The sequence below is a fragment of the Zonotrichia leucophrys genome, chromosome 8 (genome assembly GCF_028769735.1).
Source record: "Zonotrichia leucophrys gambelii isolate GWCS_2022_RI chromosome 8, RI_Zleu_2.0, whole genome shotgun sequence".
Lineage (NCBI taxonomy): Eukaryota > Metazoa > Chordata > Aves > Passeriformes > Passerellidae > Zonotrichia > Zonotrichia leucophrys.
The window spans coordinates 12,966,244-12,988,037 of NC_088178.1; the positions used below are offsets into that span (position 1 = coordinate 12,966,244).

General features: G+C 37.4%; 1 protein-coding gene across 6 annotated transcripts in view; it reads left to right on the top strand.

Annotated features, from left to right (window-relative positions):
* DPYD (dihydropyrimidine dehydrogenase) overlaps positions 1-21,794 on the top strand; it is a 339,434-nt gene that overhangs the window by 200,820 nt on the left and 116,820 nt on the right. For all 6 annotated transcript variants that reach the window (XR_010441181.1, XM_064719595.1, XM_064719591.1 and 3 more), the window contains one exon: positions 12,314-12,478. Coding sequence is in view for 5 of the 6 variants with exons in the window: in XM_064719595.1 (XP_064575665.1) it covers positions 12,314-12,478 (165 nt within the window). In the remaining variant the exon portion in view is untranslated. The remainder of the gene's footprint in view (positions 1-12,313; positions 12,479-21,794) is intronic.

A 21,794-nucleotide genomic window follows, 5' to 3' on the forward strand; every position in this document is an offset into this window, starting at 1 on the left:
CAGGATGATAGTTAAATTTGCAGTGCAAGGTTTGAGATGCCTTGCAAGTTGATTCATAGAAAAGTAATTTAGAAAGAATGTTGTCAATACTTTTTCTTTATTTAGCCTAAATCTGTTCTGAAAAGTAGTTCAGCTACTTTAATGTCTGTGAACATAAAATCTAACAGTTTGCATGCAATACTCTTATGTGCGTCCTTACTCTGGTAGTGAATACAAAGAGGGAAATGCCAGGGCTTTTTTGAGAATTTTAAGGTAGATGAGATCTCCAGTAAAAATCAAAATCTATTTTAAAGATCCTCTCTAAAATGTAGTGCTGAATTAAAACTGGTTTGAATCTCTCACAAGATGTTCAAGTGCTGAGTTAAAATGCACAGGGGCTGATATTTTCATGGTTTGTTTATCCCCATGATTATATTATCCAGATCTCTGTATAATCAGGCTCTGAGAATGTGACTTAGCCTTGAAATTCCTGATCTTACAAGAGACCCTTTGACTTCCAGAGAAGTTTTACACAGAAAAGATAAAAGGAGTACATTCAAAACAAAGTTAATGTTCAAGAGCTCAGTTATCAAAGTAGTAATCTATGGTTGGATTAACACTGGAATGTAAAGGAAAATAGTTCTTTAAAAACTTCCACTTTCCCTGTACCTCTTTTTTTACAATTTGAAATTATTTAGTGCTACCTGGAGAATTGATACTTTCAAAGTTTTGTACCTTGCTATTTAAATAGCATTCCAAATAGAATTGGTATTGTTTCCTTGCATTTCTGACCCCTAAATACACAGGAATGTTAATCAATGCTTATAGTATTTAGCATTCTTAATCCTAATGGAAAAAGAAAATACGTAAGTAGGTTCAAGACATACCTCAATATTTGCAATTCATCCCCAGCAGAAAATTTAAATACATGCTTGAAGGAAGTAATGTGGCTCTCATCCTAATTACTCAATCCAGCAATAAAAATATTTTGGATTATACATAAATTTAAATATAACTTTGGTGATCTGTAACTCCCTAATGTTGATTCTTTGTGCAGGAATTTTAACAAGTCTTTAAATATGATTGTCATTAAAAAAATTTTATTCTTGAAGAAATCATATATTTTTCCCCTGAAGGAAGTCTTCTAGTCTTCCCTCCTCCTAGGAGAATATAATAGTCTTGATTTACTTAAAGCAATCTGGAGGAAAATATTTTAGTGATAGTTCACAATTTACTAATGGAGTTTTACAAAACAGCCTCTAGGAACAGCTAGAAATACATTGATTATATGGCTTCCCTGTGAGAAAACAGTAATTAAAATTATAACACAGATTCTATCAGGACATGTTAATATTTAATTAGGCAATAAATGAGCTTGGTACAGGTGTCCAGAGTTGTTGACAGGAGCTTTTTTAATCCATGTAGTATTGTCTCTTAAATAAATAGTTACCTCTTTGCTTTTTTCCAGTGTGAAGTTACATGCCTAATTAGCAGCAATTAGTATTGCAGCATTAGAATTGTGAGATGAACTGCAATTCTCTTCTGTTTTTCTTCTAGAGGAGCTCATTCTAGTGGTCTAGTGTGTCTTGGCTTCTAGGTCATCCTGTTAGGAACCTCTCGATACTGCTGCTGCCCTGTTACCTTCCTACAGTAATTTGTGTAGCAATTAGAAAACAATATTATAGAAACTAACATTGAGTTTTCTCTAATGATGATGTTTGAAAAAACTGTATTAATTTGGCCTCCCCATAAAGTACAAGAAGAGAATTTGTATTCTTCTTGTAAGTACGACTCCCTTTAGTGACTTTCAAACCTGCTGCTGCAAGCATGTAATGTAATTGTTCCTCCTCTTTCCTAGGTCTTATTTCTTTTTAAGGGGTCTTACCTAAGTTGCTTCCTCACTGATTTTCTTAGACTCACACTTCTATAAGTGCCTTTTCATTCCATTTTCATGGGACCATTCAATAGCACTCATCTAGAAAGAAGTCTTAAGAATTGCTACTCCTTTATTTGGTCAATTAAATACATTTACTTCACAACAAGTTTTGATCACTGATTAGAGGTGATATTCCCTAACAGCTGAAAATGGGCTAATATTTTTAGATGTCTGTAAAATAATTAATCTGTTAAGGCAAGCTAAGTTTTTATTATCTAAATCCACTGTAGTCCCAAGGGTAAGCATTATAGATTGAAGTAATATATTTCAGTTATTATGCATTCATTTTCAAACTTTTTGAATCTACACAGGTCCTTAGAAGCCATGGTACAGAAATACCAGTTTTGGATAAAGATCAAAAGCTGCAATCAGTGCAGATATTTTATTTGCCCTTGTGCTTCTATTTATTTTATTCTCTTCTCCTCAAATAGTTAGCATTGCATTATTTGCATCATGTTTTTCTGTTCTTATGACCTCTTACTGAAAATTAATTAATGTTTTAATTTTTAAATTAATTACTGAATATTTTTCCCATCAGTCAGCTAAAGCAACCATTCATTGATTAGGTGGTTTAGTATATCAAAACACCAAGACCCAACAGTCATGGAATCATTTAGATTGGCAAAAACCCTTAGGATCGTCCAGTCCAGCCAATAACCCTGAACTGCAAAACCAGATCCAAAAGCAAATGTCTGCATACAGATTCAACTTTCTTTCAAAAACTGCAAGTTCTACATCTCTCTCCTTTGATGGGTGTAGTTTTTGATCACAATACATTTTGACAGCATAAATTTAATCATGTCCTTCTGCTTAGACCTTTATCAGAAAGCTGATAAAATGTGTGCTCACACTGATCGCTAGCAAGAAATTTTTAAAATGTCCTTCAGGTGTTTTTTTTTCTTTGTCTTCTTTCCATCCCTCACTTCCCTGTCTCACAGAGAAACTGATATAAAGCTGATGAGAATTTGGATTTGCTTTGAAAGCATCTTTTGTTCAAAGACTAATTTTAACCTTGTGATAGAAATTGCTTTTTGTATTCTTGTTCAATGTGATATCTAGTAATTGTTTGTCAAGACAAAGTGCTGTAGGACGTAATACATTTTAAAAATTATCTTTCGTAATTAGAGTAAAAGTGCCCTTATAGTCTAATGCCTAGAAAACAAGCAAGTATGTAAAAAAAAAAAAAAAATTACATCTTTTAATTTTAAAGCAATATGGCCTTGTATTGTTAAAAAGTGGCATTTTTAAACCGCTTAACCAAATGTAATTGTTAGCAAAGATCAAATACTTCATTTCCTTATGAAATATACAACTCAAATAGAAAATATTTGTAGATTTCATATAAACATTATAGTTGCTATTCTATTTTTTACTATTTTTACTCCTAATTTCTGTTGTATTTGCATCTCCTAATTTATTATTTTAGCAAGCTGAAGTTTATGACACTGTGACTTAGAGGCAAACTTCATGTCACAATTAACAAAGTTTGGGGGCTGGCTGTTCTTTCAAGCAAGGGCAGCAAACCATTTGTATTTGACTTACAGTGGGGAAGGGATTGTTCTGCAATTATTCTAAAGTAAAGAGTAGAATTTTTTTTTTATTTAATACACTGATCTAGTGAGATTATCTAAAGGGCTTGGGATTTTGCTGTCTTCATCAGAAGTTATGGGTGCTGATGGCCTTCTGTGTGGGAATTGGATTAGTAAGGAAGGTGTGCTGAGCAAGCAGCAGTGATAAAACCTTAGGTAGAAATGAAGTTTAGTGTCTGTAAATTTTGAAGTTTGTCACACGTTCTCATGGTTAAATCTTAAAGCACTAATGAGACAGTATAGAAAAACTTTAAATATGTGGTAACTAAACCTCTAACTTGTCATTTGTCTTTCACACAATGTGCGTGGTTCAGCAGTTTTTCTCCAAAGTCCTGACACATTGCTTTTTCCCTTATGGGGCTGCAGTTTTCTGTGCTAACTTAGTGATTTGGAAAGCCAGCTTACTCGCTGAAGCTGTAGTGTTAAATTGATTTAATAAACACAAATGTGATGGTTTAATGCTGTAAAATAATTTATGAAGTAATGGTCTGTTTTTAAAAAAAATAGTGTGTATAACTCAGATGATTCAGTCAAGAAATGGAGTAAGATATTAAGGAAGATTTACAAGCACTGCTTGTGTTCCAGACTTCTGGAATATAAGTACAGATGTGGGTACTTTCATCTTTGCAAACACAGAACATCAAAAACAGTCATCAAAATATTAATAAGAATATTTTAAGGTATCCTTTTCCCCTTTATAGCACAAAAGTTCAGTATGTAAAAGCTGAAGAAGCACAATTGTAAGTTACAGCAGGGTTCCTTTTCAAGATGTTTTCTGTACTAGTGGACAGAATAGAACAGTTATGCTTTGAATCACCAATGTGAAAAATGCTGGAAGGGTGAGGGAGTAATATATTTTTAAATTCAGTTCTTATTTTGCTGAAGAAACTTAAAAATAATTATTTTACATCGTATTATCATTATATACTATCTGTCTTCAAGGAAAGGAGAGCAATGAAGAGGAAAGAGGGCTAGGTATAGACTTCATTCACAAAAGCAGTGAAAAAAAAAAGAAGTGTCTTTATGGTGCTATATTTTTCATACCTGGTAGTGGAGAGATTAGAGCAGTTTCTGCATGGTGGGATGTTCAGAGATAAGTTTTTCTGTCCGGGTGGTTTTCATTTTTAAAAAATGCCTCTGTGTGCACTGAGGGAAAGAGAAGGAGAGAGTGAGGAAGTGACATAATGAGGTTTTGTGCTTGTATGGGAAGAATAAAGTCTGGCCTATTCCGTCAGTAAAAAAATGGTAAATGCATTGTGTTAGAAATTGACAGGCAGCACTGTGTGCAACATAGCAGTGATTTGTGCACTGGAACGTGCCAGCCAGGGACTTCATCAAATCTCCTTGGGCAGAAATCATAAGCAAATTTTCTTGCCTTTCTCCATGAGCCAGTAAATCTTCCCATGTTTTGCAAAAATCCTACTGTACTAGATAAGGTCTTGTAACTGTTGGAATGGTTTTGTGTTTATAGAGGTCCTCACTGTGCGTTTATCTTCCCATTCAGCTGGAAAAAATTCTGACGGGGAAATTCAGGACAGCGAGTCAGTGCTTTGGGCCTCATAAAAGAAACCCTACAGGGGTGGAGCCTGTCTGAGTTGTGATGGAGAGGGGAGAAAGAAGTTAGAAAGGTTGTACAGCAACAGCGCTGTGTGCAGTGGTATTGTTGCTTCAGGTTTCACTTGCCTTTTGTGGATGGTTAAAACTCCAGAAGGGGTGATACTAGACACAGTCTGGCTAGACAGCTGAGTCACAGAAGAGGCAAATCATCACAAGACCTTGAGTGAGAGTTGGCAGGGAATTACGAGGACATAAGTCTGTGATGCCGTTGGTATCTATGAGGGTGTGCAAACAGCAGTGAGCCAGATTTCCAGAATGCTTTAACTACTGTGATATTAGGCAGGAAAAGGCAAAGTCTCCCCATGTTTTCAAAGAGGTGAAATTGTAATAAAGTTCTACTAGGGGGCTTCAGCTAGGGTAGTTAGGGAAAACTGAATCTTGATATTGGGGGGTTGATTAAAGGATTTCAAAAATAAGCCCTAAAAACATTTCACACATACTAGATATTGAAGTCTATTCAGCCTTTTCAATATATTTTTGAAATGTTGGGGAGAAAAGCACATCATAATTTGGTTAAATAACTGAGTTCTTCAGCTACTCTACTTTGTAATTCATTTAAAGAAGGTGGTGTATTGAGCATACTAAGGTAGGAACTTACATCTGAGGTGATTTTTTACATTGCAGTTTACTGTGCTGTAACTTTTAAGTGTGCTGTTTTGAAATACTGGACCTAAATTACCTTAGTGAGGTATTTATTTAGATCTCTCCTTCACAAAGAAGCCATGGTGGCTGCTTTGGTGCTCACTTTGACATTTAATGAGCAGCAACCTGAGGAATGTACAGATGCATACTCCATTTGGAAAGTATAATGCCCTCCTTTCCTAGAAGAAAGGAAGGTCAAAGAAATTAACTTTGTTAGAAATAGTAATCTGCTCATTGTGTTTAATCTTTTTTCTCATATTAATGAAAAGAAACTGACAATGGTCACTAATTCCTATCTGCTTTCATATGTTAAAGCTGAGAAAAGCTTAATTTGAAGTATGGAGTGACTTTCATTGACCTTGGGGGCCAACACTGCAAGGCAAGTTCTCTGTGTGTCTTAGAAGTCTCTCAGAGTGAGGAAAACTCAGGTTAACACTTCTTACAGTGTGATTAAATGTATTTTTAAAATCTAAAAATCGTTTTTGAAACTTTAATTGTGCTGCAGCCATTTACATTGCAGAACACCTATACTTCAGGAGTGAATAGTTGCACAATTGCTTAATATATTAATAAAAGCTACAATTAATTTTTTTTCCATATTCACAATAAAAAATGCCAGGTGTTCTCTTAAACAGCTCTCATGTAAAAGGGATGATTTTCTCAAACCATTTGTGTTTGATTAGTGTGTCAGTGCCCCAGGAAAGGTGATGCCCTTGTGCCCCACCAGTCTGTCAGTGTCCCATTAAGGGAACCCTTTGCTGAACAGGCACTGGATCAGGGGGCAGCTCCACTGACGTGTTCAGGGTCACACAGCATGAGAGACAGCCCTTCCTGGGCTCCACAATAGAGTGTGTGAGCCACTCACAGCACCTGCCAGCACCCTTGAACTCCACTAACCGTGTACGGAATAACATTCTTTATTAATATAATAGAAGATTGTCACAGGCTAAAGATCAAAGATTGCTGGTGATAGTATCTGGCTGCAAGATTGTATTCAAAGCAGTATATGGGTAAGCTCTAATTCCTAACAACACCTAGCCTGAGACAATCAGTGTACATAAAAATATAGTTCTTACCCAATAGGCATCCCTGTGGGGGAGAAGGTGACTCCCTCTGACTGATCCGAGAAGTTGTGATGGAGTATTCCCTATCTTCTGCCCTTTTTAAACTTACTTTTATACTATTTTTGATGTTTGGGAGGAGCATGTATTGTGAGTGGGAAGTTGGACACATTGACTGCATTCCATCTGGGGAGTAGCAACCACATTTTCTCCCTATAATTTTCCATACTGTTATAACTGTGTCTGTAACTTTCCACTCCTCTCCATATTCTGTTTCATCCCCCCCTTAGCATGTACATTAACTGCAATTTTTGTAATTTTCTTTAATTTCACCCGTCTTTTCCCCACAGCAACCCTGTTATTTCAAGTGTTCATCAATGTACTTTTAGCAGAAATATTTTGAAAAAAATTGGGCAGAAAAAGGATGTTTTGAGCTCTGCAAATCAATAGGAACACATCAGAGCTTTGATATGAAAAATCATACAGATTTATTCTCTTGGTTCTTTTTATATTATTATATATCTTTTATTGTATTTGCCTAGTATAACTACATCAACTGAATAGGCATGAGGTGGCACAACTCTTAGGAGACTGCTTTTCTGAAACTGGCCTCTTAAAACATTTTTCTCCAAATACTTTTTTTCTTTTTTTCTTTTTCTTTTTTTTTTAGTTTCTAGGAGACATGATTATGAAATAAAAAGTGAACTCAATTAATGAAGAGCTGTCTTCTTGGTTCCCCTAAAACAATATGTCTGAGAGAGAAGTGAATGGTTTGATTAATTTCTATGTGTCATTAACTTCCATGCCCTCAGATGACAAAGTTAATATTCACAATGTGAATTATTTCTCAGCTGATTGCTTTAGGAGGAACATGCAATGCATGTACTTATTGCATGATCTAGCACTGTGCCCAACAACCCTTTGGATGTCCTGAAACTTGAAATGCCCCTGCTGTCCTGCTTTCATTGGTCATTATAGACAGCATGGTTGAGATTTTACAATGCAAAAATCTGTGGCAATTACCAACTGCAAATGTGGACAGTGTGAAGCAAAGCAAAATCCAGAATGACTAGTAAGGTATGGAGTGATATATTGATACATACCTAAATAAATTTAGCTGACTAGAAGCTGCTGAGTGTCTCAGCTTTATATTTAAACTGTTGTCTCAAATCTCCCAGCCCATTAGACTTAAGTAGTTGAGGATTCAATGATCTGATTGCAGAGTTCAGAGATTATTAGAGCAAATGGGGCCTGATCAATGCCTTGGGTCATCTTTTCAGTGTGTTAATTAATTAATCAACAGGAAAAGAAATATATGTGTAATGCAAATTAAGTCAGTCTCAAGTTACTAGAATACCAGAATTGGTCATACACAGGAGAAGGGAATCCAAAAGCAGCAGAATATTAGTGCTTTTATCTGTGTAACACCACTTTCTTTGGTGGTGTCCTGGACTAGAGATATTTGCAGGATTAGTGTGATTGTTTCTGCTGTGCTCTCCTGGAGAAATGATTAAGCTTTTGAGGCAATGGAAGAAATTCAGTAACTGAAATATTCATGATTCACAGTCAGCCCTTGATTCTATTTGTTGTCACTGCTTCTCTTCATTTACATTAACCTCCAAACCAGGTTCTTTTGCTGAAATCTAGTACCAAATACAGTTTCCCTAATCCCCATGTCCACATTGAATTGCAATATTTCCCCATGAAACAAAGTAATTTTATGTGGTTTCTGTTGTCTTTGCCAGTTATTTCTTCAAGTTTGTGGGGTTTTTTTCCTCACAGCTTTGTCTTTTAGTGTGGAAAGTTATAAGCTTTGTTCTCCCTAGTTTCTCTTTATTAAAAGTCTTCTATCTTTGGTCTTCAGAGTACATAAAAATGCTGTGCTGTTTTTCTCAAGGACCATCTATTGTCTCCTTTGAATGAGGGAGTTAGATACTTGATTTGTTTTGGACATTAGAGACATTCTTCTGTTCCTGTATGTGGACCTCTCCTGTCACCTGCAGGCAGGAACCAGACCAACTCATTGCTCAGGTGATCTCTCTGTTTAGAACCAGTCAAGTTTTAAGTTCAAACCCTGAAGTACCTCCTGTCAAGCTTCTTGCTTGAGTTCTGTTGTGGCTTTTTATGCACACAGTAATTTTTGTTAACAATAAAAGGGTTGTGTGCATAGTTGGGATAAAAGATAAAAAACTGGGTTTTCAGAGAAGAAAGTGAATTATCAGTGTCAGAATTTGGCCTCACAATTCCTACAGAGAGGAAAAGACAGCATTCAATTAAAACTCCGGGAGGTGGTTTGTCACAAACCCCATGAACTGGAGCTCAAGGGCTACTTCAGCTCTTCTGCCATCACTTGCTGGGTTTGGAGCCAGCAATAGCAACTGGCCTACCTCCCAAATTTCCTGTTAAAGTTGAACAACCTGTGGTACCATGTAGAATTCGTTCCTAAAACCAAGGGCCATTAAGTTGGCTAAGCCCAGCCAATAGATCCTTTGCCCAGCTCTTTCCTTGTTCAGCTTTCTCATACCCATGGCAGGAGACAAAAGATGAAGAAGTTGGTAAGGCAAATTCTGTGTAGGTATTTCACACTCATCTCAAAGAGACAATTTTCTATTCTGTCACTTGTGTGATTTTATTTTGTCTGTACATAGACAGATTCCTTGAATCATCACATAAGTTATAAATTCCATTTTGTTTCCATGAACTGTGAGTCTCCCTGTGCCTGGGGCTGTCATGTGCTAACAAGAGACAGGAGGAGTGCCAGAGTGTCAGTCATTACAGACTCTTTCCATCTCGTTTACTCTTAACTAGGAGGGGCAAATGAGGAATGAGATCTTAAATAAGGACAGCATATCCCTCCCACAAGGAATCAAGACAAAGCAGCCAGGTGGTAATGTTTGGATTTCAAAGCCAGGAAGGATTTTTGGAAGCAGAAATGGCTTGTTCAGGAAAGGTAAAATGTTGCACGGACACACCAGAGAGGTCTTAAGATGCAGAGGTGTTGGGGAGGCAGCGGAAGCCTCCTCTTCATTGGAAGAAACTGATGTCTGTGCTTCTGGGGAATGGGAGGGGATCTCACAAAATCTCAAGGAAAATTCAGTAGTGAGGAAATGTAGGCAGAGAGATGTATGTATGTTTACTATTTCATATGGCTTTGTGTATCTCTTGTGGTCATTAAAGTGAAGAATGGCTGCTTTTGAGACAGTTTGCAAAGTCTGTGCATTCAGCTCTGTGGGAGCCTGGAGAGAGAAATTGTCACTCAGATGTTGACTGTAACTGAGATCTGGGAAAGAGATCTGTGTCAAAGCCATGGGACATCAGCAGCAGTCGCAAAGTCTAAGCCAGGGTCTCTCCTTTCAGAAGGGAGAAGAGATTGCCTGGTGACCCAAGGCAGATAGGAGAAATTCAGAGTGTTTTTACATGGAAGCAGGCAGAGGCTTTGAGAGAGCCTCACAAGAGGTATAATCTAGGCTGTAATATCTCAGTCTTTAAATTCTTACCTGTAATAAAATGAAACTGAGTGAAAGACACCAAGGCTTGCAGACAGTGAGATAACAAGAGGGACCATTGGTAGCTCCAAGCATTATCTGGCAAACACATGCACACGAGCGAGCTGCAAAATGGAAGTCAGACCACGTACATCGTCATAATTTGCACTAAACCCAGGAGTAATAATTCCCACAGCGGACAGGCTGTTAGCTCAGGCTTAGTGCCATGCTACAGTAGCTGCATGGCTGCTGTGGAGCAGGGGACAAGGCAGCCCTGGTTGCTGGCAGGTGGTCAGGGTGAGTCCCCTTGCAGCTGCCCCTGTGCCTGCAGGGCTCGGGTGGGACTGCCACTCTCTGGCTGCGTGTGCTCACAGGGCACCACGGCCAGCGGGCACCAACACCTTTCCAGGATGGAGCCAAAGCACAAGCTCCTCTGGGGCAGTCTAAAAGGGCTGAAATGCTCAAGAGGATAATGTGGAGCAAACTGATGTAAATGGTTCCTCTGCATAAACTGCAGTTTTTGTAATTTGTTTAGGGAGCGAGGGAGTGCATTTTGCTGTATGGTTTTGGTTTGCATAAATTCAGAAAGCGTTCTGATTTTTTTTTTCTGAAAATATAACTTGACTGTTGAGAGGGAGGTGAAGGTTTTGTGATGAAAGGAAAATAGTATAATAGGAAAATGGGGGATTAATGGGATGTCCATGTTCCCAACATAATAGGTCTGAAAATAGATGAACTGACTAGATTAACTTGTATGATTTTTACATATGTAAATGGACATAGAACTATGTATCAATATAAAATATTAGTGCATATTTACTGTATAATAATTAACTCAACTTTATAAGCAAATTAAGATTGCCTTAAATTTACATACAATGTGAAGAAAAGTCCCTTTATCCTCTGTAACTGCAGCATTTGGCAGATTCAGGAATAAATAATCTTTTGTGGCAAGGGTATGCCTTATCAAACATATGCAGATCAGTGCTAATTAATGCTAATTAAGGTTTCCTGTCTATCTAGCTGGAAAAACGTCCAAATGTTATGAAATCCAGTTAGTATGCCTATTACCCTAATTGTTTTATATGGGATGGTTCTTAATTAAAATATGTAAATTTACCTTAATTGCTATATACTAATAGAGGTTCATGTTATCTCACTAAAAATGACAAGATGGTGAGGAGGGGTACTTAAACAAATAATTCTGATACGTTTGTAAATAAATGACCTTTACTCAAAATTATTTTTAATTAGAAATTGGCAAAAGGAACATTTTGCCATTTATGTTTCTCTTTCATTTTAAATAATGTCAGAATTTACAGTTCTTTGTTAATATAGATCTGGTGACATCGTGGCTTAATTAAGACTACTAAACAAGTCAACATTTTGTGTGTTTACTACGTGTTTCAAAATTGTTTGCTAACCTCACATTGACCTTCAGAAATGTCATACTTTACAATATTAATCTTTATTTTCAATTTTTTTTGTTTTGTGGGTTTTTTTGATCATATGGTTTTGTTTGTGAAGTTTGATGTACTGGCACACTGTTGCTGGTGCCTGGCCCGTGCCTTTGCAGCAGAGGCTGGTGAGCTGCACCTCTTTGAGCTTCACCCAGGAGTATAGGACATGGACTTGCACCACCTTTGGGGGGACAGTTCCCATGTCTGCTGGGACATGACTGAGGCCCACACTGGTTTCTGCACAAGGTCTTGTGTGGCTTCTGCCCAGCACAGAAGCACTGTTTGGACAATATTTTGTATGGTGCTTCATAGGTACAATATTGGTGTTTTCTTTATCATTATCATGCCATTTTACACACAGAGAAAACATTTTTCTCCTCTGATGTAAAGAATTTAATTGGAAAATCTGCTATTTTAGAGAACTGCTCTATAGTTGCATTTTTTTTAAAACACCTGGTACATTTTAGCTTGTGTTATATAATATACACCAACAACATAAAGCTCACTTTGCAAAATCCGTCTGAAAGTATTTCCTGTTTTGCAGGATATTGTAACCAATGTTTCTCCAAGGATTGTGCGTGGAACTACTTCAGGTCCTCTGTATGGCCCAGGCCAAGGCTCTTTTCTAAACATTGAACTCATCAGCGAGAAAACAGCAGCATATTGGTGTAAAAGCATTGCTGAACTGAAGGCTGACTTTCCAAACCATGTAAGTGCCACTTAACCATAAAGACGCAACATACTTACTTGGAATCTCTAGTTTACAGGTCTCTGAAACCAACATATTTAGTGTCTTTTCAATAGAATGCAAATTGTTTTATTGACATAAAATTTCATTGTTAAAAACTATGCAGAGGACAGTCATGATTTTTTAATTAGACTGGTGTTTACTTTCAAACAGATAATATCAAGGGAAAGAGTTGATTCCAGTGTGGAGGCTCAGCAGTTCTGTTCTGAATAATTTTGTATTTAAGATGATATGTAATTTATAATAAGAATTGTTATTGTGAATTGAATTTGATCATAAAATGAATATGTGTTCTTCTCATTCTTAATCCAAGTGAGAAAGATGCTTATAGTATTTTTATAAACAATCGAATAATCTAGGTGAAAAAAGCCAGTACTTAAAGTTAACTTCACTACAAGGATAGAGTTTTGTTAGAGCCTGTTTGGCTGTGGGGAATATCTGTCTCTGAAAGGTAATAATCACAGTTGGGAGTAATGACACCAGCTAGCTGGCATAAATGGTTTTCAGCTACTGTTCTTGTGAATAAGGACAACAAGGTAGAAAGGACAACGAGGTAAAATTCTCCTCAATCATTATGTTGAATGGATAGAACTAGAAACCCCAGAGCCTGCATGTCTTCTGTTTTGAAGTTATTACCTCCATGCTTCAGCTATGAGCAAAATCAGTGAACATTCCTGAATATATTTTGACTTAAAGATAATCAAGAGGTTTTTTTCTAATTCCTGCTGTTCAGATGTGCACATCAGCAAGTATAAAAGTGTTTAAACATTTAATATTGACGTGAGAGTGCTGCATGTTTAATATCCTACTTCCCTGTGAATGGACTGTGTGTTTCGTTGCTGAGATTCTCGTAACTTTATTTACTGTGGCTAAGCTTCATCATAATGAAAGCATAAACCCAAAGATAATACTCTATTCCCTAATTTTAATTTTATATCCTTTGTAAAAGTCCTGGATATTGCATGCAGGCAGACTGTTGGCAATTTCTGCTGTGGGAATGCTATCCCACTGCATTCTTCACCAAAAACCCCTCACAGCACTTTATGCCTGAGATCAAACCATTCTCTTCTGTGAGGAAAAGCACTAGGAGCATTTCAAAAGGAAGATTTGAATTTTCTGAGACCTAGCATTGTGTGTGGGATGAAGAAGTCCCACTCTTCCAGTGTTCCTGGGGTGAACATCTTCTGATCATCCCTCATTATATGTGAGTTATTACTTTGAGAATGTGAATTCAGTCTCTGCACGTTGGCTATGGCTGCTGCTGTGGCATCTTTGAGGCTGGTAATGTCTGCGTGGGCACAGGGGAAGCAGCACCCAGCAGTAGACCTTGGCATTGCTTACAGGGATTTTTAAAACATGCCTGTGAACTCATCTAAGAACTGTCATATAATTATAATGGTAAATTTGTTGCTAACTGAAAACAGAATTTTGTTCAGAGGAGAAGTCTCTTGGTGCTTATTTTGAGATATTCTGTATAATTACAACTCACAGAATTTTCTTCACCCAATTGCTGTTCACTCCTCTAGAAAGGATTTTTCAACATTGTGTGTTTTATTAAAACCAAAACCACTTTCTGGGAACTGTTTGCGTGAACTTAATTAACAAGCAAAGAATGACATTTTCTGCTCAAATGAAGGCCAAACAGATGAGGACACAAGTGATTACAGTAAAAAAACTGATCCTACTCTGGCAAATTTTAAAAGCAAATCAAAACTTACACATAATTACTTTTGCTGTGAAATACAAGTTAGAGTGAGATTTATGTTACAGATGAAAAGGATATGAGCAAAATATCCGCCTCACTAGAAAATGATCCCACAACAGCATTTTATCTTGTGCCATTGGGAAGAAGCAAACCATAAAGGACAGCTAAATTCCCCCAGCAGAGGCTAGGGTGTAAACTGAACTTTGCAATGTGTTGTGCAGAAGAGGACCACCAGTCACAGCTCCTTGGGAAATGCCACTTAACTGTGGCATGTTGCCTCCATAAATCAGGAACCAGCATCTCCCTTGTGCTGTCCAACCCCTGTCATGGGTAGCCTCATTCTTTGTCTCTTCTGTCTTCTGATTCTTGTTTGTAGCTTTCAAATATCTCTGACTGCCAGTCTTTCTGTTCCTGCTCTTGTATTAGCTCCTCCCTTTGACCCCAAATCCACTCCAAGTGGATGAGGGAGAAGCTGCCACCACCAGGAACTTGCTTCAGTGCCACCAGCAGAGAATAAAATATTGTAAGGGTCCAAGCAGAGGAGAAAGCATAAGGTGTCTGGATTTTGTATGTTCCCTGGAAAGGTATTATCAAAAGCTGCTTACTGGGGTCAACCTACCACAGGTGGGAAATGCACAAATGTCATTTCATGACTGAGACACACAGTGGTTAAAGTGCTTTAGTTAGGGGGGTGAAAGAACTAACACTAATGTCACAACAAGTCCCACTTTCATATTTCATCCACCAAGGAGATATCTGATTATATGGTGTATTGGTGTACTTTTCAGCCAAAACATTGCTGAAAAAATGACAGAGTATGATACATTCAAGAAATTAGCTTACCTAGGAAATATTAATTCAGCCAAGTAGAGCTCCCCTAATGATATGAACAGGAATGAAAACAATGCGGGGAAAAAAATTGCTTTTACGTTAGCAAACGTCTACAAAATTTAATAATTGGGAAGTGGCTGAGAAAGTTGGGAAAAAAAGTTATAAAGCCTAGGAGGAGAACTTACTGCTAAAATTTTATATTCACATACTTGACAATAGCTGCAAACTGGCCATTATCTGTGCTGGGAACTGTGAATACTGGTGGTGGCAGTACGTCTTGGTGACATTCTAAAGCAAGGAGCTTTAGCATTTGCACTGAGAAGAACAAGCTTGAAAAGAGCAAGGTTTGAAAACAGTAACTTCTCTGCAGAGAAATGTATACCAAGGTTTCACTAAGAAGGTGATGAACACAATTGCCAAATAGTCTCTCTACACCTTCCTGTAACTGGTGCCCAGTAGATCATAATAAGGTAAACAAATAAGTTTAAAACCTGAGTATGCTAATTAGTTTGAGTCTGGGTGTGTGCAGGAGGTCACAGCAGTACAAACAAGGGCTTTGACAAGGTACTCCATGAAATAGATTGCAGGAGAAATGTTGTTCTCTACCAGACTAAGAGAAGTCTATCACAAACAAGCAAATATCCAAGAAATTTGTACCACATGAAAGAACTGGGATCTTGAAAGAAGATGCCCAATTTAATATTTTTCAATATTGCTATGTTAGTATATTGAAGTCTTAAAAGTAAGTTTTTGGCCTCCTAGTGCAGCACAAATGAGTTTGATCTCCTGCATGACTCTAGGGAATGTACATAGGATACCAGATTGTCAGCTGTGGCGCTGAATCTGTGATTCAGATATCAGTGGCATGATGCGTTGAATTGAGAAACCTCTTCTGCTAGAAACAGTAAGTACTCGTGGACTCCCCAACTAAGCTGAAGACTCTTGTCTTAATGTTTGTTCTGCTGCTTGTGGTATGTTGCTGACAGTCTCTCTGACAGTTACTCAGCAGACAGCAGCTTTTCAGGGCTGAAGCTGTTCAACATGTATTTTTGTTCAACATTTTGTTCAGAATGTCCCAGGAGCACCTGTTGGGAGTAGCCATGCTAGAAAGTGTGAGAACAGATCGCTGGATCCCAGGCTGGTAACCATCTTCGTTGCAGCATTGTGGGGGTTTTGTTGGTTTTGGATTTTTCGTATTTGTTTATTTATTTTTTTTAATCTCCTGGAATGGTGCAATTAGTTTTTATATTATGAATTTTTTTTCTACCATAGAAGTATGAAATAAGACTGCAGTTTTTGTTTGGATTTGGTCTTTGTGGGTTCTTTGTTCAATTTTTTTTTAAATTTTCATAACAAACCAGATTTGGTTTGATTCTACCCTGTGAGGATAGGAGAAGATAAAGGGATACAGAGGAAGAAAACTACAATGTTAAGAGGCACATATGAGTGCATTGCTCCTACAAATAAATTCTGCTGCAGAAACATGCAATGTTCCAAGAGATGAAGTTATAAGTTGAATAGAAATGGACTTGCGACAGTTATTTGGATATTTTGCATGGGGAGGTTTAATTGATTTGCCAGTGTGATCCCTGAAGTGGTGTCCTCCATATCAATCTTGCTTGGTTCAGCTCAGGTTTTAAAAACAGGTTTTGTCTACAAAGTGGGAACAGCATTAATCTATTTATAAAAACCTTTTTCCTCACTAAGTTTGCATTATTAGTAGACCCTGTAATTTGGTTACTGAGTGGGATTGACCAGGATATCTGAAATTGCTGAAGACTCCTTTGAGACTTAAAATTAAGGGACATTAGGTGGAAAACACTAAGATACAGAGGACTTCGCAGCTTTACTGTGAGAAGATCAAAGTTGTTTTTCTCACTAGAGGTACTAGTAATAATTTATTTTTGCAGGTATTATTATAGCTTTTACTTTTAATGTGTATTTAAAAGCCTGTGGGATGTTGTACATAGTATTTGCATTTTGAGATATCACTCATAGACTTGCTTCAGGTTATAAAAAGCAATAGTTTTGCTTTTCCTAGGCCTAGTATAGATAGCTTTACCTTTCTATTGAAGAGAAATGATACTTTGTACTTCAAATACCTACCAAGTTGTATCTCTGTGTCAGGAATCTTATGCATATTGAGAAACTCAGTATCTATAATCTTGGAATAAAGCATTTCTAAACAATCAGGTAGGGCCATGCCCATGTGGACCTCACTTGGTACCAACATCAACATCAACCCATCCTCTTAATGGGGAGGGTATGTGCTGTGCATTCTGAGAGGACTTTGCTGAAAGCCCAGATGCTTCTCCATGTGAACTGAAAGGGACAGATCATAGGGGGACAGAACCACAAGCTGGGCATCCTAGATGCCTGCACACTCCCAGAGGTGCAGAACAGCTACCTGGGTTGCTTTATCTGAATTTCAGGCCCTCAAATCACATTTAAAAATCTCCAGAAGTTGTTATTGCTGCAGCTTAAACTTCCCAAAGCCAGCCATCATGGATGCTTGGTAGGAGGTGAAAAAACCCACACAGCAGTTGTTAAATTCACCATATGGAAAAGATCCCTTTCACTACAGAAAACTGGCAGCAGGCCCATTCCCTTAACATCAGAGGAAACCTAGCTGAAAAGGGAAGGTGAGGTTGGAATAAGGCACTCACACTCATTGCCTTGTCCAGGAACGGAATCACTTGGCCCTAGAGAGTGTGCAGCACTAGAGTGGCCATAGCTCCTCCTTTTTCAGTGACTACTGTGGTGAGGAGAAAGGAAGAGATCTCAGAGCACATGACCACATTTCCTTTTTCTCTTTGTCATTCACCAAAAGAAAAAGGGAGGGTGAAAAAAGTAAAGAAAAATACTTCCTAGAAAAGAGAAGGAAAAAAGCTGCTCCAAAAGAACAGCAGAAACATTGACAGCATAGCTCTGCATGTTCCAGGGAAGCTTTTGCTTTTCCCCCATCCTGAGGGTGTCCCATTGCTCCTGATCCTGGTTCAGCTCTTTGTGAGCCAGCAGGATGCATTTTTTCCATGTTCAGTCCAAGGAGGAATTCAACAAGAAGTCTGATTTACACAGTGAACAAAACCAGAGGCTAGTAGCAGAAATGCTGATATATTGTGTCTTCAAGATCACATTTGCTCCTAGAGAAGGAAACTTTTTTGGAAAGGCTCTTCCACAACACATAAAATCTGCTTAATCATCACATGACCCGAATCATAATAGAGGTGGGTCTAAGCTAAAAATACAGTGGTGTAAATTTTCATTCCTTGAGGCTTAGGTGTTAGTTAAAAAAAAAAAAAAAAAAAGGAGAAAATACAGGAAAATTATCATCTATCATCTCATCAACCAGCATATTTTGATAGTCATGTTGGCTATAGCAGATCTGCTCCAGCCTTGAAAGTAGCAGAGAACTGGTGTGGAGTCAATGTAAAATCTCTTTTCTGGGAGAGATCTGAGAAACTATAGGGTAAAAGCTATTCTGAAAAATAGAACTAGTAGAAAGAAAAACAAACAAAACAGTGAAGAGCTCCCTTTGTAGTGTGTTATGCCTTTAAAAAAAAAGTTCTTTGAGGACATTAAGAGAAATTCAGATGATAAAAGTGAGCTTGGGTTTCCATAAGTATTTGGTAGGGTCCTTCACTGAGGAATTTGAAAGAAATTAAATTATTTTGAAATATATTTGAAATATATTTAAAATAAATTAAGATTAGAGGAAGAAACCTACATGAACAAATAACCAGTTAAACATGGGAAGCAATATTAAGGAATAAATAGTCAAATTTCACAATGGATAGAGAGCTGCAGGAAAATTCTTTAGGGATCTGTACTGTGTTCTGTGCTATTCGAAATGTTTATTAACAATCTGGAAAGATGAGAAAATTTTAAGAATGTAAACTTTGCTGATAATAGTATGTTATGTAGGGAGATAAAGATGAGAGCTGACATAAAGCTTTATGAAGAATCTTGCATTACTGACTGACTCTCCAGTGAACTGCCAGGAGAAAAAAATGAATGTAGTATGTAGATAGAATAAACCAATGATAAATTTATTTGTACAGTGAGTGATTTTAAGCTAACTATACTAGGATTACAGTAAGAGAGCACTATGAAAATCTCAGCTTAATGCTGAATAACATTGAAATAAAGCTTATCTAACACAGAATTTCTAGGAAAGGAACAAAGCAAAACCCATCACTATGTCAGCATGTTGATTCTTTTTTTTTCCCTTCACATTTTGAATACACTTTGTGGTTCGCATCTTGCTGGATTGGAACCAGAAAGGTGATAGGTGGAAATGAGTGATAGGAGATTGTTCACCACATGGCTCAGCAGCTGTGGAGCTTATACTCATGGGGCATTGCCAGTCCCAGAGGTACATACAGGCTGAGAAAAACCCACTGGAAAAGCTACCTGAAAGCATCACCTCTGACTCAGGGAATTCCTGTGCCACAGATTTGTTAAAGGCTGGGCAAGTTTTTTAGGGAAATACTACTGTGCCTTGCCCTGGGGAGCTGCTGCTGGTGCGTGTGGGAGAAGGGGCGCTGAGCTGTGTAAGCCATTCCTGGGGTTTGCACTGCAGTGCACAAAGAGGAGCTCTTGGGTTTGCACCCAGGATCAGAAGCACTCTGTGCCTCCCAGTCCTGGCTCAACCTTTGGACCATTGTTCCTGTGTTACCTTTTGACAACCTGATTAGCATGTAACTACATTACTTGAACTGAAGCTGAGATATAGATATATTTTGTACTAGTCTGAAATGATGTGCTAAGGGGTTTGTAATTCAAATGCTACTTTCAATTTACTAAGATTTGCTGCATTTCCAGAGGGTCACCTCAGACAATCCTACATACAGTAATACAAGAAAATGTCCTAAAAATTTACCCACGGACAGTATTTGATCATTTTTGTTCAAATGACCATGAAGTACACACCATAATGTTTGATCCCAGCTGCACAATATTCATACAGCGTTGGTTTTTTTTACTCTAAATTTTAAAAAATATTACTTTTAATCTGGCAAAGAAGTGGAAACACATACATTGGCCATCAATTTGAGGGAATTTTATTTTAGGAAAGAACATATCTATTGCTGGAAACCACAATCTGTAACTGAAAATAGGGCCACATATTAAGTTCAGTGAGATTTTTACAATCAGTTTATGATTCAGATGTACATGTTTGTGGTGACAAATTAGGATTTTGAGGAAAAATGTGAGAAGGTATTTTTTGTTTTGCACTTGGAAACTAGTGCATTGTTGAGAACCTTTGTTGAAAACTAGTTTAGTGCAGAACTGTACTTTATTCCTAGACATGTTATAAAACCATGACTATTTTGTTTGTTTTACTGTCTCAGCTGAGGTTTGAAAAATAGTGAGTAGTTCAATAAGGCAGTAGACTATTTGGACATATGCTAAGAATATACTTTTAATTTTAAAAGTGATTTATTGATCTCTGGAAAAAAAAGTATAAAATTCACGGTTCTGTGTGGACTATGAACACATCTTTGAAACTTTAGCCTCGGGGTAAGAAGTAGGAGAAAATTAAAGCAGTTTCTGAAATACTTTACCTGCCATCCCCTAGAAAATGACCCAATCTGTTTGATTATTGGAAAAGACGAACTCCTTAATGGCTAGCATCAGCTGAAGCTGCTTCAGGATGTGCTTTGGCAGTTGCTGCTAAAAATTCTTTTCTGCAGAGATATGTGAGCAGTCATTAAGTAGGAGTATTGACAAAGGAAATGCCCCAAACATAAAGACAGTATGATTAAAAAGATATTTCTGGAATGTAATTCTGCTGACACTGACATGAAGAGTTGCATATTTCTGTTCATCTTATTAAAGTGTGAACATGCAGACTATTATTTAGAGGGAAAAGACAATCTCTTAAAAATCCCAACTGTTTTAACAGTTTGTGAGTTACTGTGTGTACAATGGAGTGCTCCAAAATGATCTGTGTGATCTGGTTGGGTATCAGGACTGTAGATTGTAGAAATGTCCTCCATAAACTGCAACAAAGGAAATGGCATCATGTGTTAAACCCCCTGTATGCTCAGATATCCATTTCGCCCCCTCAATCTGTGCTTAAAATAGCAATAACAACCTTGGTGCAGGGCATTTCCTGGCGATTAATAACTGGCCAGGGTTAATGGCCCTCAGCAGTGCCTCAGGCCATCAACTCCTCCCAGCCAGTCATTACTCCCTGGGAAATGCCCTTTTCTGGGTAGTTGTTGTTGTAATATTAAGATCTAAATGCCATTGGATGGAGATAAAATGCCCTTGTGGCAGTCTTACAAAATAAATGTTAAAAATAAAATAAAGGCAAAATTTTAAAATTGTTAAGAGTCAACAACTCATCAAAATTAATATCTAAAGTTTGTAAAAATGACAAATTCTGCTAGTCTGATTTCCTGTGCAAAATACATATCCCCTAAATATGTCTTCCTAATTTCCATTTCATGTTTGTCATAGGCAATTGGCTAAATTATAGAATTTGATATTTTAAAATGCACAGTACCTTTGACATTCATTTTATTGTCTGTGATACGATTTTAGTCTTTTATGAAGCTCTGAGTAGATGTGATTTAGATAAGTCTGCTTTTTCATCTTTCATATTACAGTATTTGTCTTACAATAATAATAGGAAAGCAAATGTATAACTGATCAAAGTACTAAGTGTATGCTGTTCCTGTAGCCCATATTCTGTTAATTCTGTGATGTGGTTTACATTTTAGGCATTCTGCT